This window comes from Anomaloglossus baeobatrachus, chromosome 6, assembly GCF_048569485.1.
Source record: "Anomaloglossus baeobatrachus isolate aAnoBae1 chromosome 6, aAnoBae1.hap1, whole genome shotgun sequence".
NCBI classification, from domain to species: Eukaryota; Metazoa; Chordata; class Amphibia; order Anura; family Aromobatidae; genus Anomaloglossus; species Anomaloglossus baeobatrachus.
In genome coordinates this window covers 70,241,812-70,259,757 of record NC_134358.1, presented here as the reverse complement: position 1 = coordinate 70,259,757, position 17,946 = coordinate 70,241,812, and the positions used below count along the sequence as shown (strand labels likewise).

Genomic DNA, 17,946 nt, shown 5'->3' with positions numbered 1-17,946 from the left:
CTTTCACAAAAAGTGGCTTTTCTGGTAGCGGTCACGTCTCTTCGGAGAGGGTCCGAACTAGCAGCGCGGTCATCCAAAGCTCCCTTCCTGGTGTTCACCAAGATAAGGTAGTGCTGCGCCCGATCCCAGAGTTTCTCCCTAAGGTGGTATTCCCTTTTTATCACAATCAGGATATCTCCTTACCTTCCTTTTATCCATTTCATCGATATGTAATGGCTTTGCATTGTTGGATCTGGTGTAGAGCACCCAGAATCTACATTCCCGCACGGCGCCCCTGCGCCGCTCGGATGCACTCTTTGTCCTTGTCACTGGTCAGCGCAAGGGGTCGCAGGCTGCAAAATCCACCCTGGCTCGATGGATCAAGGAACCAATCCTTGAAGCCTACCGTTCTACTGGGCTTCCGGTTCCATCAGGGCTGAAGGCCCATTCTACCAGAGCCGTGGGTGCGTCCTGGGCATTACGGCACCAGGCTACGGCTCAGCAGGTGTGCCAGGCGGCTACCTGGTCGAGTCTGCACACCTTCACCAAGCATTTTCAGGTGCATGCCTACGCTTAGGCGGATGCCAGCCTAAGTAGATGAGTCCTGCAGGCGGAGGTTGCCTCCATGTAGGGAAGGGCTGTTTTTACAGTCCAAACTTGAGGTATTCATTTACCCACCCAGGGACAGCTTTTGGACGTCCCAATCGTCTGGGTCTCCCAATGGAGCGCCGAAGAAGAAGGGAATTTTGTTACTTACCGTAAATTCCTTTTCTTCTAGCTCCAATTGGGAGACCCAGCACCCGCCCCTGTTTCCTTCGGGATTTTTGGTTTGTTCGGGTACACATGTTGTTCATGTTGAATGGTTTCAGTTCTCCGATGTTCCTTCGGATTGAATTTGTTTAACCAGTTATTGGCTTTCCTCCTTCTTGCTTTTGCACTAAAACTGATCAGCCCGTGATCCCACGGGGGGTGTATAGCCAGAAGGGGAGGGGCCTTACACTTTTTAGTGTAATGCTTTGTGTGGCCTCCGGAGGCAGTAGCTATACACCCAATCGTCTGGGTCTCCCAATTGGAGCTAGAAGAAAAGGAATTTACGGTAAGTAACAAAATTCCCTTCATCTCGTCCATTAACCAGGTGTTAGATCTGTCTCCCCCGCCTCCACCTGTAGAGGAGTCTGCTTCTCAGCAGGAGAAACACCAGTTTCGGTTCCCCAAACGTACACGGAGTGCGTTTTTCGATCACTCTAACTTCAGAGATGCTGTCCAGAAGCCCAGAGCGGTTCCGGACAAGCGCTTTACTAAGCGCCTTACTGACACACGTTACCCCTTCCCCTCTGACGTTGTTAAGGGTTGGGCTCAGTGTCCCAAGGTGGATCCTCCAGTCACTAGATTGGCGGCTAGATCTGTGGTATCGGTGGCAGATGGCTCATCGCTAAAGGATGCCACTGACAGGCAGATAGAGCTCCTGGTGAAATCCATCTATGAAGCCACGGGCGCGTCTTTTGCCCCGGCCTTTGCAGCCGTGTGGGCACTACAAGCTATCTCTGCTTGTCTGGCTGAGATTAATGCAGTCACACGTAATTCTGCTCCGCAGGTTGCGTCTCTGACTTCTCAAGCGTCAGCTTTTTCTTCCTACGCCATGAACGCAGTCCTAGATTCTGCTAGCCGTACAGCGGTGGCATCCGCTAATTCTGTGGCAGTCCGCAGGGCCATGTGGCTGCGCGAATGGAAGGCAGACTCTGCCTCCAAGAGGTTCTTAACCGGTTTACCGTTTTCTGGCGACCGATTGTTTGGCGAACGATTGGATGAGATTATTAAGGAATCCAAGGGAAAGGACTCCTCCTTACCCCAGTCCAAACCTAAGAGACCTCAGCAACGGAAAATTCAATCGAGGTTTCGGTCCTTTCGTCCCTCCGCCAAGCCCCAATCCTCTTCGTCCAGCAGGCCGGAGAAGGGCCAGAGGAACTCCTATGCATGGCGGTCTAAGTCACGCCCCCAAAAGGCCGCCAGAGGCGCTGCCTCCAAGGCGGCCTCCTCATGACTCTCGGCATCCCCGAACCGCATCCTCGGTCGGTGGCAGGCTCTCCCGCTTTTGCGACGCCTGGTGGCCACATGTTCAAGACCGATGGGTGAGAGACATTCTGTCTCACGGTTACAGGATAGAGTTCAGCTCTCGTCCTCAGACTCGTTTCTTCAGAACCTCTCCGCCCCCCGCTCGGGCCGACGCACTTTTTCAGGCAGTGGTCACTCTGAAGACAGAGGGAGTTGTGATCCCTGTTCCCCCTCAGGAACATGGTCGCGGCTTTTACTCCAACTTGTTCGTGGTGCCAAAGAAGGACGGATCATTCCGTCCCGTTCTGGACCTCAAACTGCTCAACAGACATGTGAGCACCAGACGGTTTCGGATGGAATCTCTCCGCTCGGTCATCGCCTCGATGTCACAAGGAGACTTCCTAGCATCGATCGACATCAAGGATGCTTATCTCCATGTGCCGATCGCACCCGAACATCAACGCTTCTTGCGTTTCGCCATAGGGGACGAGCACCTTCAGTTCGTGGCATTGCCTTTCGGCCTGGCGACAGCCCCACGGGTGTTCTCCAAAGTCATGGCATCCATTGTGGCGGTCCTACACTCTCAGGGCCACTCGGTGATTCCCTACTTAGACGATCTCCTAGTCAGGGCACCTTCTCGGGTGGCGTGTCAACACAGCCTTACAGTCGCTCTGGCGACTCTCCAGCAGTTCGGGTGGATAATCAACTTCCCAAAATCCCAGTTGACACCGACCCAATCACTGACTTACCTCGGGATGGAGTTTCATACACAGTCAGCGGTAGTCAAGCTACCGCTGGACAAACAGCTGTCCCTGCAGGCAGGGGTACAATCCCTTCTTCGGGGTCTGTCATACCCCTTGAGGCGCCTCATGCACTTCCTGGGGAAGATGGTGGCAGTGATGGAGGCAGTGCCGTTCGCGCAATTCCATCTGCGGCCACTCCAATGGGACATTCTCCGCAAATGGGACAGGAGGTCGACTTCCCTCGACAGGAACGTCTCTCTGTCCCTTGCGACCAAGACGTCTCTTCAGTGGTGGCTCCGTCCCAATTTTCTATCGCAAGGAAGATCCTTCCTACCCCCAACCTGGGCTGTGGTCACCACGGACGCGAGCCTGTCAGGGTGGGGAGCGGTTTTCCTCCACCACAGGGCTCAGGGAACCTGGACTCCGGTAGAGTCCTCCCTTCAGATCAATGTCCTGGAGATAAGGGCGGTGTATCTAGCCTTATTGGCCTTCCATCGGTGGCTGGAGGGCAGACAGATCCGTATACAGTCGGACAACGCCACTGCCGTCGCATACATCAACCATCAGGGCGGCACGCGCAGTCGTCAGGCCTTCCAGGAAGTCAGGGGGATTCTGCAGTGGGTGGAAGCCACAGCCTCCACGATCTCCGCAGTTTACATCCCGGGCGTAGAAAACTGGGAAGCAGATTTCCTCAGTCGTCAGGGCATGGACGCGGGGGAATGGTCTCTTCACCCAGACGTGTTTCGAGAGATCTGTCGCCGCTGGGGAACGCCGGACGTCGATCTCATGGCGTCACGACACAACAACAAGGTCCCGGCCTTCATGGCACGGTCTCAGGATCACAGAGCTCTGGCGGCGGACGCATTAGTTCAGGATTGGTCGCAGTTTCGACTGCCTTATGTATTTCCTCCTCTGGCGATGCTGCCCAGAGTGTTACGCAAGATCAGGTCCGACTGTCGTCGCGCCATTCTCGTCGCTCCAGATTGGCCGAGGCGATCGTGGTACCCGGATCTGTGGCATCTCACGGTGGGTCAACCGTGGGCGCTTCCAGACCGCCCAGACTTGCTGTCACAAGGGCCGTTTTTCCATCTGAATTCTGTGGCCCTCAACCTGACTGTGTGGCCATTGAGTCCTGGCTCCTAGCGTCTTCAGGGTTATCTCAGGATGTCATTGCCACTATGAGACAGGCCAGGAAACCAACGTCCGCCAAGATCTATTACAGATCTTGGCGGATCTTCTTATCCTGGTGCTCTGATAATGTTTTTTCTCCCTGGCCGTTTGCCTTACCCACTTTTCTTTCATTCCTTCAATCCGGAATGGACAAGGGTTTGTCACTCGGCTCTCTCAAGGGACAAGTATCGGCGCTCTCCGTATTTTTTCAAAAGCGCCTGGCCAGGCTTCCGCAGGTCCGCACGTTCCTGCAGGGAGTTTGCCACATAGTCCCACCTTACAAGCGTCCGCTGGAACCCTGGGACCTTAACAGGGTGCTAACGGCTCTTCAGAAACCACCTTTCGAGCCGCTGCGGGATGTCTCTTTATCACGTCTTTCGCAGAAGGTGGCATTTCTAGTGGCAGTTACATCACTCCGAAGAGTGTCGGAGCTTGCAGCGCTGTCATGCAAAGCCCCTTTCCTGGTTTTTCACCAGGATAAGGTGGTTCTGCGTCCTGTCCCGGAATTTCTCCCTAAGGTAGTATCCCCTTTTCATCTCAATCAGGATATCTCCTTGCCTTCATTTTGCCCTAATCCAATTCACCAATGTGAAAAGGATTTGCACTCTTTGGATCTGGTGAGAGCACTCCGGTTCTACGTCTCTCGCACGGCGCCCCTGCGTCGTTCAGATGCGCTCTTTGTCCTTGTCGCTGGGCAGCGTAAGGGTTCGCAGGCTTCCAAGTCAACCTTGGCTCGGTGGATCAAGGAACAGATTCTTGAAGCCTACCGTTCTTCTGGGCTTCCGCTTCCTTTAGGGCTGAAAGCCCATTCTACCAGAGCCGTGGGTGCGTCCTGGGCATTGCGGCACCGGGCTACGGCTCAGCAGGTGTGTCAGGCAGCTACCTGGTCTAGTCTGCACACTTTCACGAAACACTATCAGGTGCATACCTATGCTTCGGCAGACGCCAGTCTAGGTAGGTGAGTCCTTCAGGCGGCAGTGGCCCACCTGTAAGAGGGGGCCGTTTCGGCTCTTTTTTATCGAGGTATTCTTTTACCCACCCAGGGACTGCTTTTGGACGTCCCAATTGTCTGGGTCTCCCAATGGAGCGACAAAGAAGAAGGGAATTTTGTTTACTTACCGTAAATTCCTTTTCTTCTAGCTCCTATTGGGAGACCCAGCACCCGCCCCTGTTCCCTTCGGGCTGGTTGTTCTTTTGTGTACACATGTTGTTCATGTTGAATTGTTCTTTTGGTTCATGGTTTTCAGTTCTCCGAACATCCTTCGGATTGAATTTACCTTAGACCAATTTATAAGTTTTTCCTCCTTCCTGCTTTTGCACCAAAACTGAGGAGCCCGTGATGCACGGGAGGGTGTATAGGCAGAGGGGAGGGGTTACACTTTTAAAGTGTAATACTTTGTGTGGCCTCCGGAGGCAGAAGCTATACACCCAATTGTCTGGGTCTCCCAATAGGAGCTAGAAGAAAAGGAATTTACGGTAAGTAAACAAAATTCCCTTCTTCTTTCTCCAGGGGGAGCCAACCGCTGTAGAACGCAGGGGGACCTGACAGCTACGCAGATTTGTATGTGAGAGTCCATTTACTTGCCAACTCTAATTGTTTGGGGTCTGGCAAGTGCGATTCTTTTAGGGGGCGTCTGCTTTTTTTGGGGGGGGGTAAACTGAGCAGTACATGGAGAATAATACATTTACGCAGGTAATGTAAACTTGTGTAAATATGGTATAGGACGGGTTCTGCACCATGAGAATAGCAGATCAGATAAGAACATTTGCCTCTGACCCGGTAATAGAAGGAACACAATATGTTCATGTTCCAAAAATGAGATGACCGGATTATAGCTGAATAAATGTTGATTTTTTTTTTGTTATTTGTTCAAGAATAAATGTGGATTGTTGTTCGTGGGAAAATATAAGACATCCCCTGAAAATAAGCCCTAGCGCATAACATTTTTTGCAAGAAGTGGTTAAAAGCTATTGATGGTTCTCGGGGGCCGCGTAATAATTCTCTCGGTTATTGAGTTAATAGGTAAAATCCAGTGTAACTGGTGACAGTGAACTCCGTCCTCATTACTTGCTCCACAATTACTTGATGTCTATTGTACACAAAATCATGTGGCATCAAAAATGACCATTTGGCAACATTGCACCTTGCTAGGAATTCCTAATAGCTAAAATCAGCCATCGAATTTTCTGGTTGAAACACTCTTTCATGTCTTCCATTGTAGTTTCTAGTTTATTACTTTTGAAATGATCCTGTTTTCTTTCATGGGGCAGATGATTTTGGAAATGAGGACCAATGCTCTCTGCTGGAACCCTATGGAGGCCTTTATATTTACAGCCGCTAATGAGAACTACAAGTAAGTGAAAATCTGTAGGTTTGGGTAGAACGGGGCTTACCAGCTATTATGGTGTCATTCAATTACAGATCTCCCTTCACCTCCATCATCTCGTGTCTTACCAATGAGAATTGAGTGCAACCTCTCCATGTCCTCACTTCATCAGTCAGAGCAAAGAGCCCCTAAACATCAACGGCTCTGGATGACCTGGTCCATCCATGTATTACATAAAAGGCATTCATTTTATTCGTCCCCATGTAACATTACATTTACTGTGTAAGGTCGGCACCAGCATCACATTCGCAGGAGCTGCAGCAGATTAGTCATTCTTCTTAGAGAGTTTTTCCCCTCACCCATGACAGCACCCATATAATCACGTGGTGCGGTCATGGGTTCTGGAAAAACCGGCTACCGGTAAGTAACCGAGGTGTTTTCCCCTCACCCATGACAGCACCACGTGATTATATGGGTGCTGTCATTGGTTCTGGAAAAACCGGCTACCGGTAAGTAACCGAGGTGTTTTCCCCTCACCCATGACAGCACCACGTGATTATATGGGTGCTGTCATGGGTTCTGGAAAAACCGGCTACCGGTAAGTAACCGAGGTGTTTTCCAGGAATCTTCTATAAAGTGGTTATTCTCAAAATATGTTTGTTTGCTACCCACCAGATCAGGGCTAACTTACAGATTGGTTTGTTTTTGACCAATGGGACTCCAGGGATCCGGAGAACAGGCTCTAGCTCCACCTCTGCAGAGCCCCACATTAACCTAAGCCAATAGTGGACATGCTCGACCTCTGCTCCATCCAGCCAGGAATAGCAGAGCGTCTAGCTGGGCTTTCTGTGAGCTTCCTATAGACAATGAATGGAGCAGAGGTTGGGCATGTTTGACTTCTGCTCCATTCATTGTCTATAAGAAGCTCAAAGATAGCCCAGCAAGGAGCTCTTCTATTCCTGGCTGGATGGAGCCCAACACTGCTCCATTAGATATGGGGCCCTGCAGAGGTATCTCCAGAGCCCAGACTCAGGATTGCCGGGGGTCCCAGCGGTCAGACACACAGTGATCAATGTTCTCCCCCGATCTATTGGGAATAATCCTTTTGCTTATCCTTTCGGGGTCCCAGCAGTCAGTGATCGATACGTTATCCCTCATCTATGGGAAATAACCCGTTTACCTATCCTTTCATTAGATCAGATTATTAGGGCTCCAATTCACTTGTATGGAGAGAGGATGAAGTAACAATCGTGGGCACTGCGCTGTGGATATTTCTGTGCACTTTGTTTTTTAATCTTCTGGTCGGCAAAGGTACCATGAGACCCCCACTCCACACCTCCACATCTAAAGATAAATCCTCAGTATCAGATTGTTAGGGCTGCAATTCACTTGTATGCTCACGAGCGGCAGGAAGATCTAATATCGGATTCACAAGTTTGTATTAAGCTAAATGTTCTCATCCTGCAGACTGTACACGTACGACATGCGCAACATGGACGCCCCCGTAATTGTGCACATGGACCACGTATCCGCTGTCCTGGATGTCGACTACTCTCCGACCGGAAAAGAATTTGTGACTGCCAGCTTTGACAAATCCATCCGTATCTTCCCCTTTAGCAGCGGACACAGCAGGTGAGGTTTTTTTTCACGGAAACACTAGATAAAAAAAGATACAAGATAAATGCGAATTAATGTAATGATTGGGCTGAAAGTCTGGTGATACATGGGAATTACACAAGGGGTGCGACTCTAAGGCCTAAGCCACACGGCATGGAAATCGGAACAAGTGGAATGTGATAAAACATCGCATTCCATTTGGTCCAATATTAGCCTGTGTGTCAGCGCACATGAGCGATTATTTTCTCAGACCTAATCGGACAGAAAAAACAGTCGCAGCATGCTGCAGGTGCAATGCAATCCTGGTTTCTCTCGCACCCATTCAAGTCTATGGGGGGGAGAGTAAAATTGCACTGCACTCACACTACACCAGTGTACTGCGAGTGCAGAGCGAGAATGGCAATAGCCGGCAACGGAGGAGAGAGGGAGATAAATCCTGCCCCTTCACAGAGCCGGCCCGCCCCCCACAGCTGTGGTCCGATCGGACCTCAGTCGCAGTGACACTGCTCCTGCTGTGCTGCCAGTGTGAGCAGAGGGTCATGCGAGGATCGCAGTAGATTCCCGTGTGGCACCGGCCTAATATACAGAGGGGCAAAAACTGTTTTTGTAAGTCTCTTGGGGGAAAAAAATTGAAAAAATAGTAAGTGTTTGTTTTTTTTTGTTTTTTTTTTTTCAATATGGCAAAGGTAAATATAACCGCTGGTGTGAGCGCGGAGCAAGCTGCAGCATTGAACATGACCCATGGACTGACGCGGCACTTTGGGGGTTGTACACCTAAAAGTCGCTGTGGTGCCTTTGTCCCACCCTGCAGAAACATTATTTTTCTATTTTATTTTCACAATGGCGGTTCTACAGGGATGGGTAAAGCAAATCTCCATGATTGAGACCAATGGATACAATGGAATCGCGGCAAGATGCGGTGACATGTGGCTGCGTGCGGCATACAAAACTGCATGTCACCGCATCTTGCCGCGATTCCATTGTAGATGAATCTAACTGAAACGCAGTCATGATGGATCAGGTTTTGCGGAAAAATACCGCTGATATGAGCGCGGCCTTAGGGGGTACTTTGCACACTATGACATCGCAGGTGCGATGTCGGTGGGGTCAAATCGAAAGTGACACACTTCCAGCGTCGCTGTCGACATCTGAGTTTGTGAATCGTTTTTACTACAATTAACGAGCGCAAAAGCGTCGAAATCGTATGATCGGTGTAGCGTCGGTAATTTTCCATAATTTCGGAAGGACCGATGTTACGATGCTGTTCCTCGTTCCAGCAGGCAGCACACATCACTGTGTATGAAGCCACAGGAGCGAGGAACATCTCCTTACCTGTGTCCCGGCTGAAATGACGAAGGAAGGAGGTGGGCGGGATGTTTACGTCCCGCTCATCTCCGCCCCTCTGCTTCTATTGGCCGCCTGCCTTGTGACATCGCTGTGACGCCGCATGACCCGCCCCCTTAGAAAGGAGGCGGTTCGCCGGCCAGCGCGACGTCGCAGGACAGGCGAGTGCATGTGAAGCTGCCGTAGCGATAATGTTCGCTATGGCAGCTATCACAAGATATCGCAGCTGCGACGGGAGCGGGGACTATCACGCACGGCATCGCTACCATCGGCTTGCGATGTCGTAGTGTGCAAAGTTCCCCTTAGTCTGTGGCTGGAGGACTGCGAACCTTCTCCCTGCCGGTATTCCCAGTGCCTCCTTAGACTAGTATGGCCAGCATGACGTGTGTGTGTGTGTGTGTCACACTACAATGATGTCCTGCCGAATGACACCTCGGGAATAGTTGCAAGTTTCCGGTGCTCTGGTCCGGCAGCCATAGATTACCAAGGGATCTTGTGACCCTTTCTGCTTTCCTCTAGTTGTCAGAGCCATCGGACATATCGCTGCCCTACAGGGAGAACTGAATGAATGACTTGTCGTTGCTGTAAGTAATGTTTTGTGTCTTCATATGCCTAACTTTCCTGTCGCTCGCAGGGAGGTGTATCACACGGCGAGGATGCAGCACGTCACCTGCGTCTGCTGGTCGTCCGACAACAAATACATTCTGTGCGGCTCAGATGAAATGAACATCCGTATTTGGAAAGCAAACGCATCAGAGAAACTCAGCCTGGTAAGATTGTCCAAGAAAGCAATATACTAATTACATCTGCGGAGTTCCTGCACCTCCGGCCGGATACTCAGCTCCGCTCAGTAAGTCGTGTGACTCATGCCGCAGATCAGAGCACAGTGACTCACGCAGCAGCATCTTCACTGCATTTTTGGCCTGTAACTGACATCATAGGTAGATCACAACTATGAGAAAACAAATCCAGATAATCACCGCGTCTGATTTGGTAAGATTTGTTTTGTAAATTATGGTGGAAAATAAGTATTTGGTCAATAACAAAAGTTAATCTCAATATTTTTTGTAATATATCCTTTATTGGCAATGACAGGGGTCAAACGTTTTCTGTAAGTCTTTTCAAGGTTGGCCTGTCACTGGGGAACACGGACGTTTAACTCCCTCCAAAGGCTTTCTATGGGGTTGAGATCTGGAGACAGGCTAGGCCACTCCAGGACCTTCATATGCTTCTTACAGAGTCACTCCTTCATTGCCCTGGCGGTGTGCTTGGGATCATTATCATGCTGAAAGACCCAGGCACGTTTCCTCTTCAATGTTCTTGCTGATGGAAGGAGGATTGCACTCAAAATCTCATGATACATGGTCCCATTCATTCTTTCATATACAGGGACCAGTCGTACTGATCTCTTTGCAAAGAAACAGAACCAAAGCATGATGTTGCCACCCCCATGCTTCACAGTAGGTATGGTGTTCTTTAGATGGAACTCAGCATTCTGTCTCCTCCAAATACGACGAGTTGTGTTTCTACCAAACAGTTCTACTTTGGTTTCATCAGACCATATGACATTCTCCCAATACTCTTCTGGATAATCCAAATGCTCTCCAGCAAACTTCATACTGGCCCGGTCATGTACTGGCTTTACAGGGGAACACGTCTGGCACTGCAGGATCTGAATCCCTAGCGATGTAGTGTGTTACTGATGGTAGCCTTTGTTACGGTGGTCCCAGCTTTATGCAGCTCATTCAGTAGTTCCTCGTGTGTGGTTCTGGGATTTTTGCTCACCGTTATTGTGGTTATTTTGACCCCCCACGTGGTGAGCTCTTGCATAGAGCCCCAGATCGAGGGAGATTATCAGTGGTCTTGTATGTCTTCCATTTTCTTATTAGTGCTCCCAAAGTTGATTTCATCACACCAAGCTGCTTGCCTATTGCAGATTCAGTCTACCCAGCCTGGGGCAGGGCTACAATTTTGTTTCTGGTGTCCTTTGACAGCTCTTTGGTCTTCACCATAGTGGAGTTTGGAGTGTGACTGTTGGAGGTTGTGGACAGGTGTCTTTTATACTGATAAGTTCAAACAGGTGCCATTACTACAGGTAATGAGTGGAGGACAGAGGAGCCTCTTAAAGAAAGTGAGAGCCAGAAAGCTTGCATGTTTTTAGATGACTAAATACTTTTTTTTAGCCATAATTTGCAAACAAAAATCTTGCCAAATCAGACGCGGTGATTTTTTGGATTTGTTTTCTCATTTTGTCTATCAAAGTTGTGGTCACCTATGATGTCAATTACAGGCAAATCTCATCTTTTTAAGTGGGAGAACTTGCACAGTTGGTGGCTGACTAAATACTGTGTGTGTGTGTATTTTTCTTTGTCGCTCCATTGGGAGACACAGACAATTGGGTGTATAGCTTCTGCCTCCGGAGGCCACACAAAGTATTACACTTTAAAAAGTGTAACCCCTCCCCTCTGCCTATACACCCTCCCGTGCATCACGGGCTCCTCAGTTTTATGCTTTGTGTGGAAGGAGGCACACATCCACTCATGCATTCTCATTTTAGTTAATCGGTTGGAAGAAAAGTGGGCCCCCACGGGGCCCCCGGCATGTTCCCTTCTCACCCCACTACGTTGGCGGTGCTGTTAAGGTTGAGGTACCCATTGCGGGTACAAAGGCCGGAGCCTCATGCCGTCTCCTTCACCATCCCTTAGCGGCTCTGGGAGAAGTGGGATCCTGAGCGGTCATCCATTCACTGGGACCGTGCTCCCTCCGCAGCCCCTGTGGGAATCTGTCGGACAGGAGTCTGTTTATCCTCAGGGACCGGGCCCTGCATCACTAAGGTACTCTGTGTCCCCATGGGGGATGTGCATGGAGCGCCTTCATCCCGGACGCTGCAGCAGCTGCTTATTTGTGACGGCCGGCGGACTTCCGCGCCGACCGCGCCTGCTTGTCGGACGCGGTCTTAAATTTAGTCCCCGGCTTCAATTGCGGCCTAGTAGCAAAACTCCCGCCCCCGGGCCTGTCTATCAGGGGTAAGGGCGGGACTGGCGACCTGACGTCGGATGTGAGGGCCGGAGCATCCTGTATGTTTCCTCCCCACTCACTGATCACTGTGGGGACTCCAGATTCCCGCACTTTTCTAGCGCCGCCCACGGCCCCACTCCTCCCCAGAGAGCTCCGGCAGCCATTTTTTTGGCATTCTGCCAGTGGAGGATTTCCAGGAAAGAGCTCTGCAACACTGGGAGACCTAAGGCAGGGAATCTGGAGGACACACGCTCCGCTTTTTAGCGGTCGGTAAGCCACACCGGTCACCCGGTGCTGGTCCCCTTAGGGTGCCGGAATAGATACTATATATTTATATATTTCTGTTCGGTCGGTCTGTATACCCTTTCCCATATACCCTCAGTGATCACTCTCCTAGGAGACAACAGCATGTCGTCCACAAGGAGCAAGGGTGCCAAGGCACAGGGTTATTTTGCGACCTGTACCTCTTGTGCGGCTAAGTTACCTGCGGGTTCCACCTACCCTCACTGTGAGCAATGCTCAACCCCTGTTTTGCTTGCTCAGCCGGAGCCTCGGTCACTAGGGGGCCCCTCGGCTCAGGCAGACCCCCCTGCTCCCCCTGTCCAGGCGGCAGGGACAGAGTTTGCCGTTCTTGCTGAAAAACTCTGAGTCACTCTCACAATCCATGGCTCAGTCTATGGACAAATGGTCTGCCAAGCTGCTTGAAGCTTTGCAGTCCAGACCGGTCCTTACACAGGCCCCGGGCCCTGTCGGATCGTCGCCTCCAGGCCCCTCTCTGTCCGCGCCGCAACGCGTTCCCAGGGGGGGGCCCTAGGTCTCACGTGGAGGACTCCTGCCCGGACCACAGTCCCAGACCGGCTAAGCGGGCCCGCTGGGAATCTTCCCCGACTTCTTCACGCTGCTCGGGTTCCCAGCTTGAGGACTCTCTGGAGGACGAGGCGGACGTCGCAGCTCAGGGCTCTGACCCTGACGTTGCTCTCAATCTTGATACACCTGAAGGGGACGCCATAGTAAATGACCTTATCTCGTCCATCAACCAGGTGTTAGATATATCTCCCCCGCCGCCACCTGTAGAGGAGTCGACTTCTCAGCAGGAGAAACACCAGTTTCGGTTCCCCAAACGTACACGGAGTGCGTTTTTCGATCACTCTAACTTCAGAGATGCTGTCCAGAAGCCCAGAGCGGTTCCGGACAAGCGCTTTACTAAGCGCCTTACTGACACACGTTACCCCTTCCCCTCTGACGTAGTTAAGGGTTGGGCTCAATGTCCCAAGGTGGATCCCCCAGTCTCTAGATTGGCGGCTAGATCTGTGGTATCGGTTGCAGATGGCTCATCGCTAAAGGATGCCACTGACAGGCAGATAGAGCTCCTGGTGAAATCCATCTATGAAGCCACGGGCGCGTCTTTTGCCCCGGCTTTTGCAGCCGTGTGGGCACTCCAAGCTATCTCAGCTTGTCTGGCTGAGATTAATGCGGTCACACGTAATTCTGCTCCGCAGGTTGCGTCTTTGACTTCTCAGGCGTCAGCTTTTTCTTCCTACGCCATGAACGCAGTTCTAGACTCTGCTAGCCGTACAGCGGTGGCATCCGCTAACTCTGTGGCAGTCCGCAGGGCCATGTGGCTGCGTGAATGGAAGGCAGACTCTGCTTCCAAGAGGTTCTTAACCGGTTTGCCGTTTTCTGGCGACCGCTTGTTTGGCGAACGATTAGATGAGATTATTAAGGAATCCAAGGGAAAGGACTCCTCCTTACCCCAGTCCAAACCGAAGAGACCTCAGCAACGGAAAATACAATCGAGGTTTCGGTCCTTTCGTCCCTCCGCCAAGCCTCAATCCTCTTCGTCCAGCAGGCCGGAGAAAGGCCAGAGGAACTCCTATGTGTGGCGGGCGAAGTCACGCCCCCAAAAACCCGCCGGAGGCAATGCCTCAAAGGCGGCCTCTTCATGACTCTCGGCATCCCCGAACCGCATCCTCGGTCGGTGGCAGGCTCTCCCGCTTTTGCGACGCCTGGTGGCCATATGTTCAAGACCGATGGGTGAGAGACATTCTGTCTCACGGTTACAGGATAGAGTTCAGCTTTCGTCCTCCGACTCGTTTCTTCAGAACCTCTCCGCCCCCCGAGCGAGCCGATGCACTTTTTCAAGCGGTGAACGCTCTGAAGACAGAAGGAGTTGTGATCCCTGTTCCCCCCCCAGGAACATGGTCACGGCTTTTACTCCAACTTGTTTGTGGTGCCAAAGGACGGCTCGTTCCGTCCTGTTCTGGACCTCAAACTGCTCAACAGACATGTGAGCACCAGACGGTTTCGGATGGAATCTCTCCGCTCGGTCATCGCTTCGATATCACAAGGAGACTTCCTAGCATCGATCGACATCAAGGATGCTTATCTCCATGTGCCGATCGCATCCGAACATCAACGCTTTTTGCGTTTCGCCATCGGGGACGAACACCTTCAGTTCGTGGCATTGCCTTTCGGCCTGGCGACAGCCCCACGGGTGTTCACCAAGGTCATGGCATCTGTTGTGGTGGTCCTACACTCTCAGGGCCACTCGGTGATTCCCTACTTAGACGATCTTCTGGTCAGGGCACCCTCTCAGATGGCGTGTCAAAACAGTCTTTCCGTCGCTCTGGCGACTCTCCAGCAGTTCGGGTGGATCATCAACTTCCCAAAATCCAAGTTGACACCGACCCAATCACTGACGTACCTTGGGATGGAGTTTTATACTCAGTCAGCGGTAGTCATGCTACCGCTGGACAAACAGCTTTCGCTGCAGGCAGGGGTGCAATCTCTTCTTCGGGGTCAGTCACACCCCTTGAGGCGCCTCATGCACTTCCTGGGGAAGATGGTGGCAGCGATGGAGGCAGTGCCCTTCGCGCAATTCCATCTGCGGCCACTCCAGTGGGACATTCTCCGCAAATGGGACAGGAGGTCGACTTCCCTCGACAGGAACGTCTCTCTTTCCCTTGCAACCAAGACGTCTCTTCAGTGGTGGCTCCTTCCCAACTCTCTGTCGCAGGGAAAATCCTTCCTACCCCCAACCTGGGCTGTGGTCACCACGGATGCGAGCCTATCAGGGTGGGGGGCGGTTTTTCTCCACCACAGGGCTCAGGGAACCTGGACTCCGATAGATTCATCCCTCCAGACCAATATTCTGGAGATAAGGGCAGTGTATCTAGCCCTATTGGCCTTTCATCAGTGGCTGGAGGGCAGGCAGATCCGGATCCAGTCGGACAACGCCACTGCCGTTGCATACATCAACCACCAAGGCGGCACTCGCAGTCGTCAAGCCTTCCAGGAAGTCCGGCGGATTCTGCAGTGGGTGGAAGCCACAGCTTCCACCATCTCCGCAGTTCACATCCCGGGCGTAGAAAACTGGGAAGCAGATTTTCTCAGTCGTCAGGGCATGGACGCGGGAGAATGGTCTCTTCACCCAGACGTGTTTCGAGAGATCTGTCGCCGCTGGGGAACGCCGGACGTCGATCTCATGGCGTCACGGCACAACAACAAAGTCCCGGCATTCATGGCCCGGTCTCAAGATCACAGAGCTCTGGCGGCGGACGCATTAGTTCAGGATTGGTCGCAGTTTCGACTGCCTTATGTATTTCCTCCTCTGGCGATGCTGCCCAGAGTGCTGCGCAAAATCAGGTCCGACTGTCGTCGCGCCATTCTCGTCGCCCCAGATTGCCCGAGGCGGTCATGGTACCCGGATCTGTGGCATCTCACGGTGGGTCAACCGTGGGCGCTCCCAGACCGCCCAGACTTGCTGTCACAAGGGCCGTTTTTCCATCTGAATTCTGTGGCCCTCAACCTGACTGTGTGGCCATTGAGTCCTGGCTCCTAGCGTCCTCGGGGTCATCTCAGGAGGTCATTGCCACCATGAGACAGGCCAGGAAACCAACGTCCGCCAAGATCTATCACAGGTCTTGGAGGATCTTCTTATCCTGGTTCTCTGATAAGGGTTTTACTCCCTGGCCTTTTGCCTTACCCACTTTTCTTTCATTCCTTCAATCCGGAATGGACAAGGGATTGTCTCTCGGCTCTCTCAAGGGACAAGTATCGGCGCTATCCGTATTTTTTCAAAAGCGTCTAGCCAGGCTTCCGCAGGTCCGCACGTTCCTGCAGGGAGTTTGCCACATAGTCCCACCTTACAAGCGTCCGCTGGAACCCTGGGACCTTAACAGGGTGCTAACGGCTCTTCAGAAACCACCTTTCGAGCCGCTGCGGGATGTCTCTTTATCACGTCTTTCGCAGAAGGTGGCATTTCTAGTGGGATAAGGTGGTTCTGCGTCCTGTTCCGGAATTTCTCCCTAAGGTGGTATCTCCTTTTCATCTCAATCAGGATATCTCCTTACCTTCATTTTGCCCTAATCCAATTCACCAATGTGAAAAGGATTTGCACTCCTTAGATCTAGTGAGAGCACTCCGACACTACGTGTCTCGCACGGCGCCCCTGCGTCGTTCAGATGCGCTCTTTGTCCTTGTCGCTGGCCAGCGTAAGGGTTCGCAGGCTTCCAAGTCAACCTTGGCTCGGTGGATCAAGGAACCGATTCTTGAAGCCTACCGTTCTTCTGGGCTTCCGCTTCTTTTGGGGCTTAAAGCCCATTCTACCAGAGCCGTGGGTGCGTCCTGGGCATTGCGGCACCGGGCTACGGCTCAGCAGGTGTGTCAGGCAGCTACGTGGTCTAGTCTGCACACTTTCACGAAACACTATCAGGTGCATGCCTATGCTTCGGCAGATGCCAGCCTAGGTAGGTGAGTCCTTCAGGCGGCGGTTGCCCACCTGTAAGAGGGGGTCGTTTTCGGCTATTTTTTATCGAGGTATTCTTTTACCCACCCAGGGACTGCTTTTGGACGTCCCAATTGTCTGGGTCTCCCAATGGAGCGACAAAGAAGAAGGGAATTTTGTTTACTTACTGTAAATTGCTTTTCTTCTAGCTCCTATTGGGAGACCCAGCACCCGCCCCTGTTTCCCTTCGGGCTGTTTGTTCTTTTGTGTACACATGTTGTTCATGTTGAATGGTTCTTTTGGTTCATGGTTTTCAGTTCTCCGAACATCCTTCGGATTGAATTTACCTTAAACCAATTTATAAGTTTCCTCCTTCCTGCTTTTGCACCAAAACTGAGGAGCCCGTGATGCACGGGAGGGTGTATAGGCAGAGGGGAGGGGTTACACTTTTTAAAGTGTAATACTTTGTGTGGCCTCCGGAGGCAGAAGCTATACACCCAATTGTCTGGGTCTCCCAATAGGAGCTAGAAGAAAAGGAATTTACGGTAAGTAAACAAAATTCCCTTCTTTCTTTTTTTTTTTTTTTTTTTTTTTGCTGGGTTAACCATATAGAAAATATATATAATGTGTGTGTATGTATGTTTTTGGTTTTTTTTGCTACTGGGTTAACCATATAGAATATATATATATATATATAATACACACACACACGATGGTGGCCCGATTCTAACGCATCGGGTATTCGAGAATTTATTGTGCAGTTAATGTATAATTTGTTTTTTTTATATATATATACATCTCTCTCTCGCTATCTATATATATATATATATATATATATATATATGTGGGTGGTTGCAAAGTGTTTGTGTAGGGCGCTGTAAATGTTCTGGGTGTTGTCTGGGTGTGAGGGGGTGTGAGCGGTGTTGTTTGTGTGTTGCGTTGTGTGTTGCGTTGTTTGTGGAGCGCTGTG

At 51.2% G+C, this 17,946-nt stretch overlaps 1 protein-coding gene across 1 annotated transcript in view; it reads left to right on the top strand.

Annotated features, from left to right (window-relative positions):
* DCAF13 (DDB1 and CUL4 associated factor 13) overlaps positions 1-17,946 on the top strand; it is a 77,266-nt gene that overhangs the window by 44,143 nt on the left and 15,177 nt on the right. Inside the window, exons 7-9 of the mRNA XM_075353024.1 lie at positions 6,216-6,298; positions 7,739-7,903; positions 9,867-10,002. Of these exons, the coding sequence (XP_075209139.1) occupies positions 6,216-6,298; positions 7,739-7,903; positions 9,867-10,002 (384 nt within the window). The remainder of the gene's footprint in view (positions 1-6,215; positions 6,299-7,738; positions 7,904-9,866; positions 10,003-17,946) is intronic.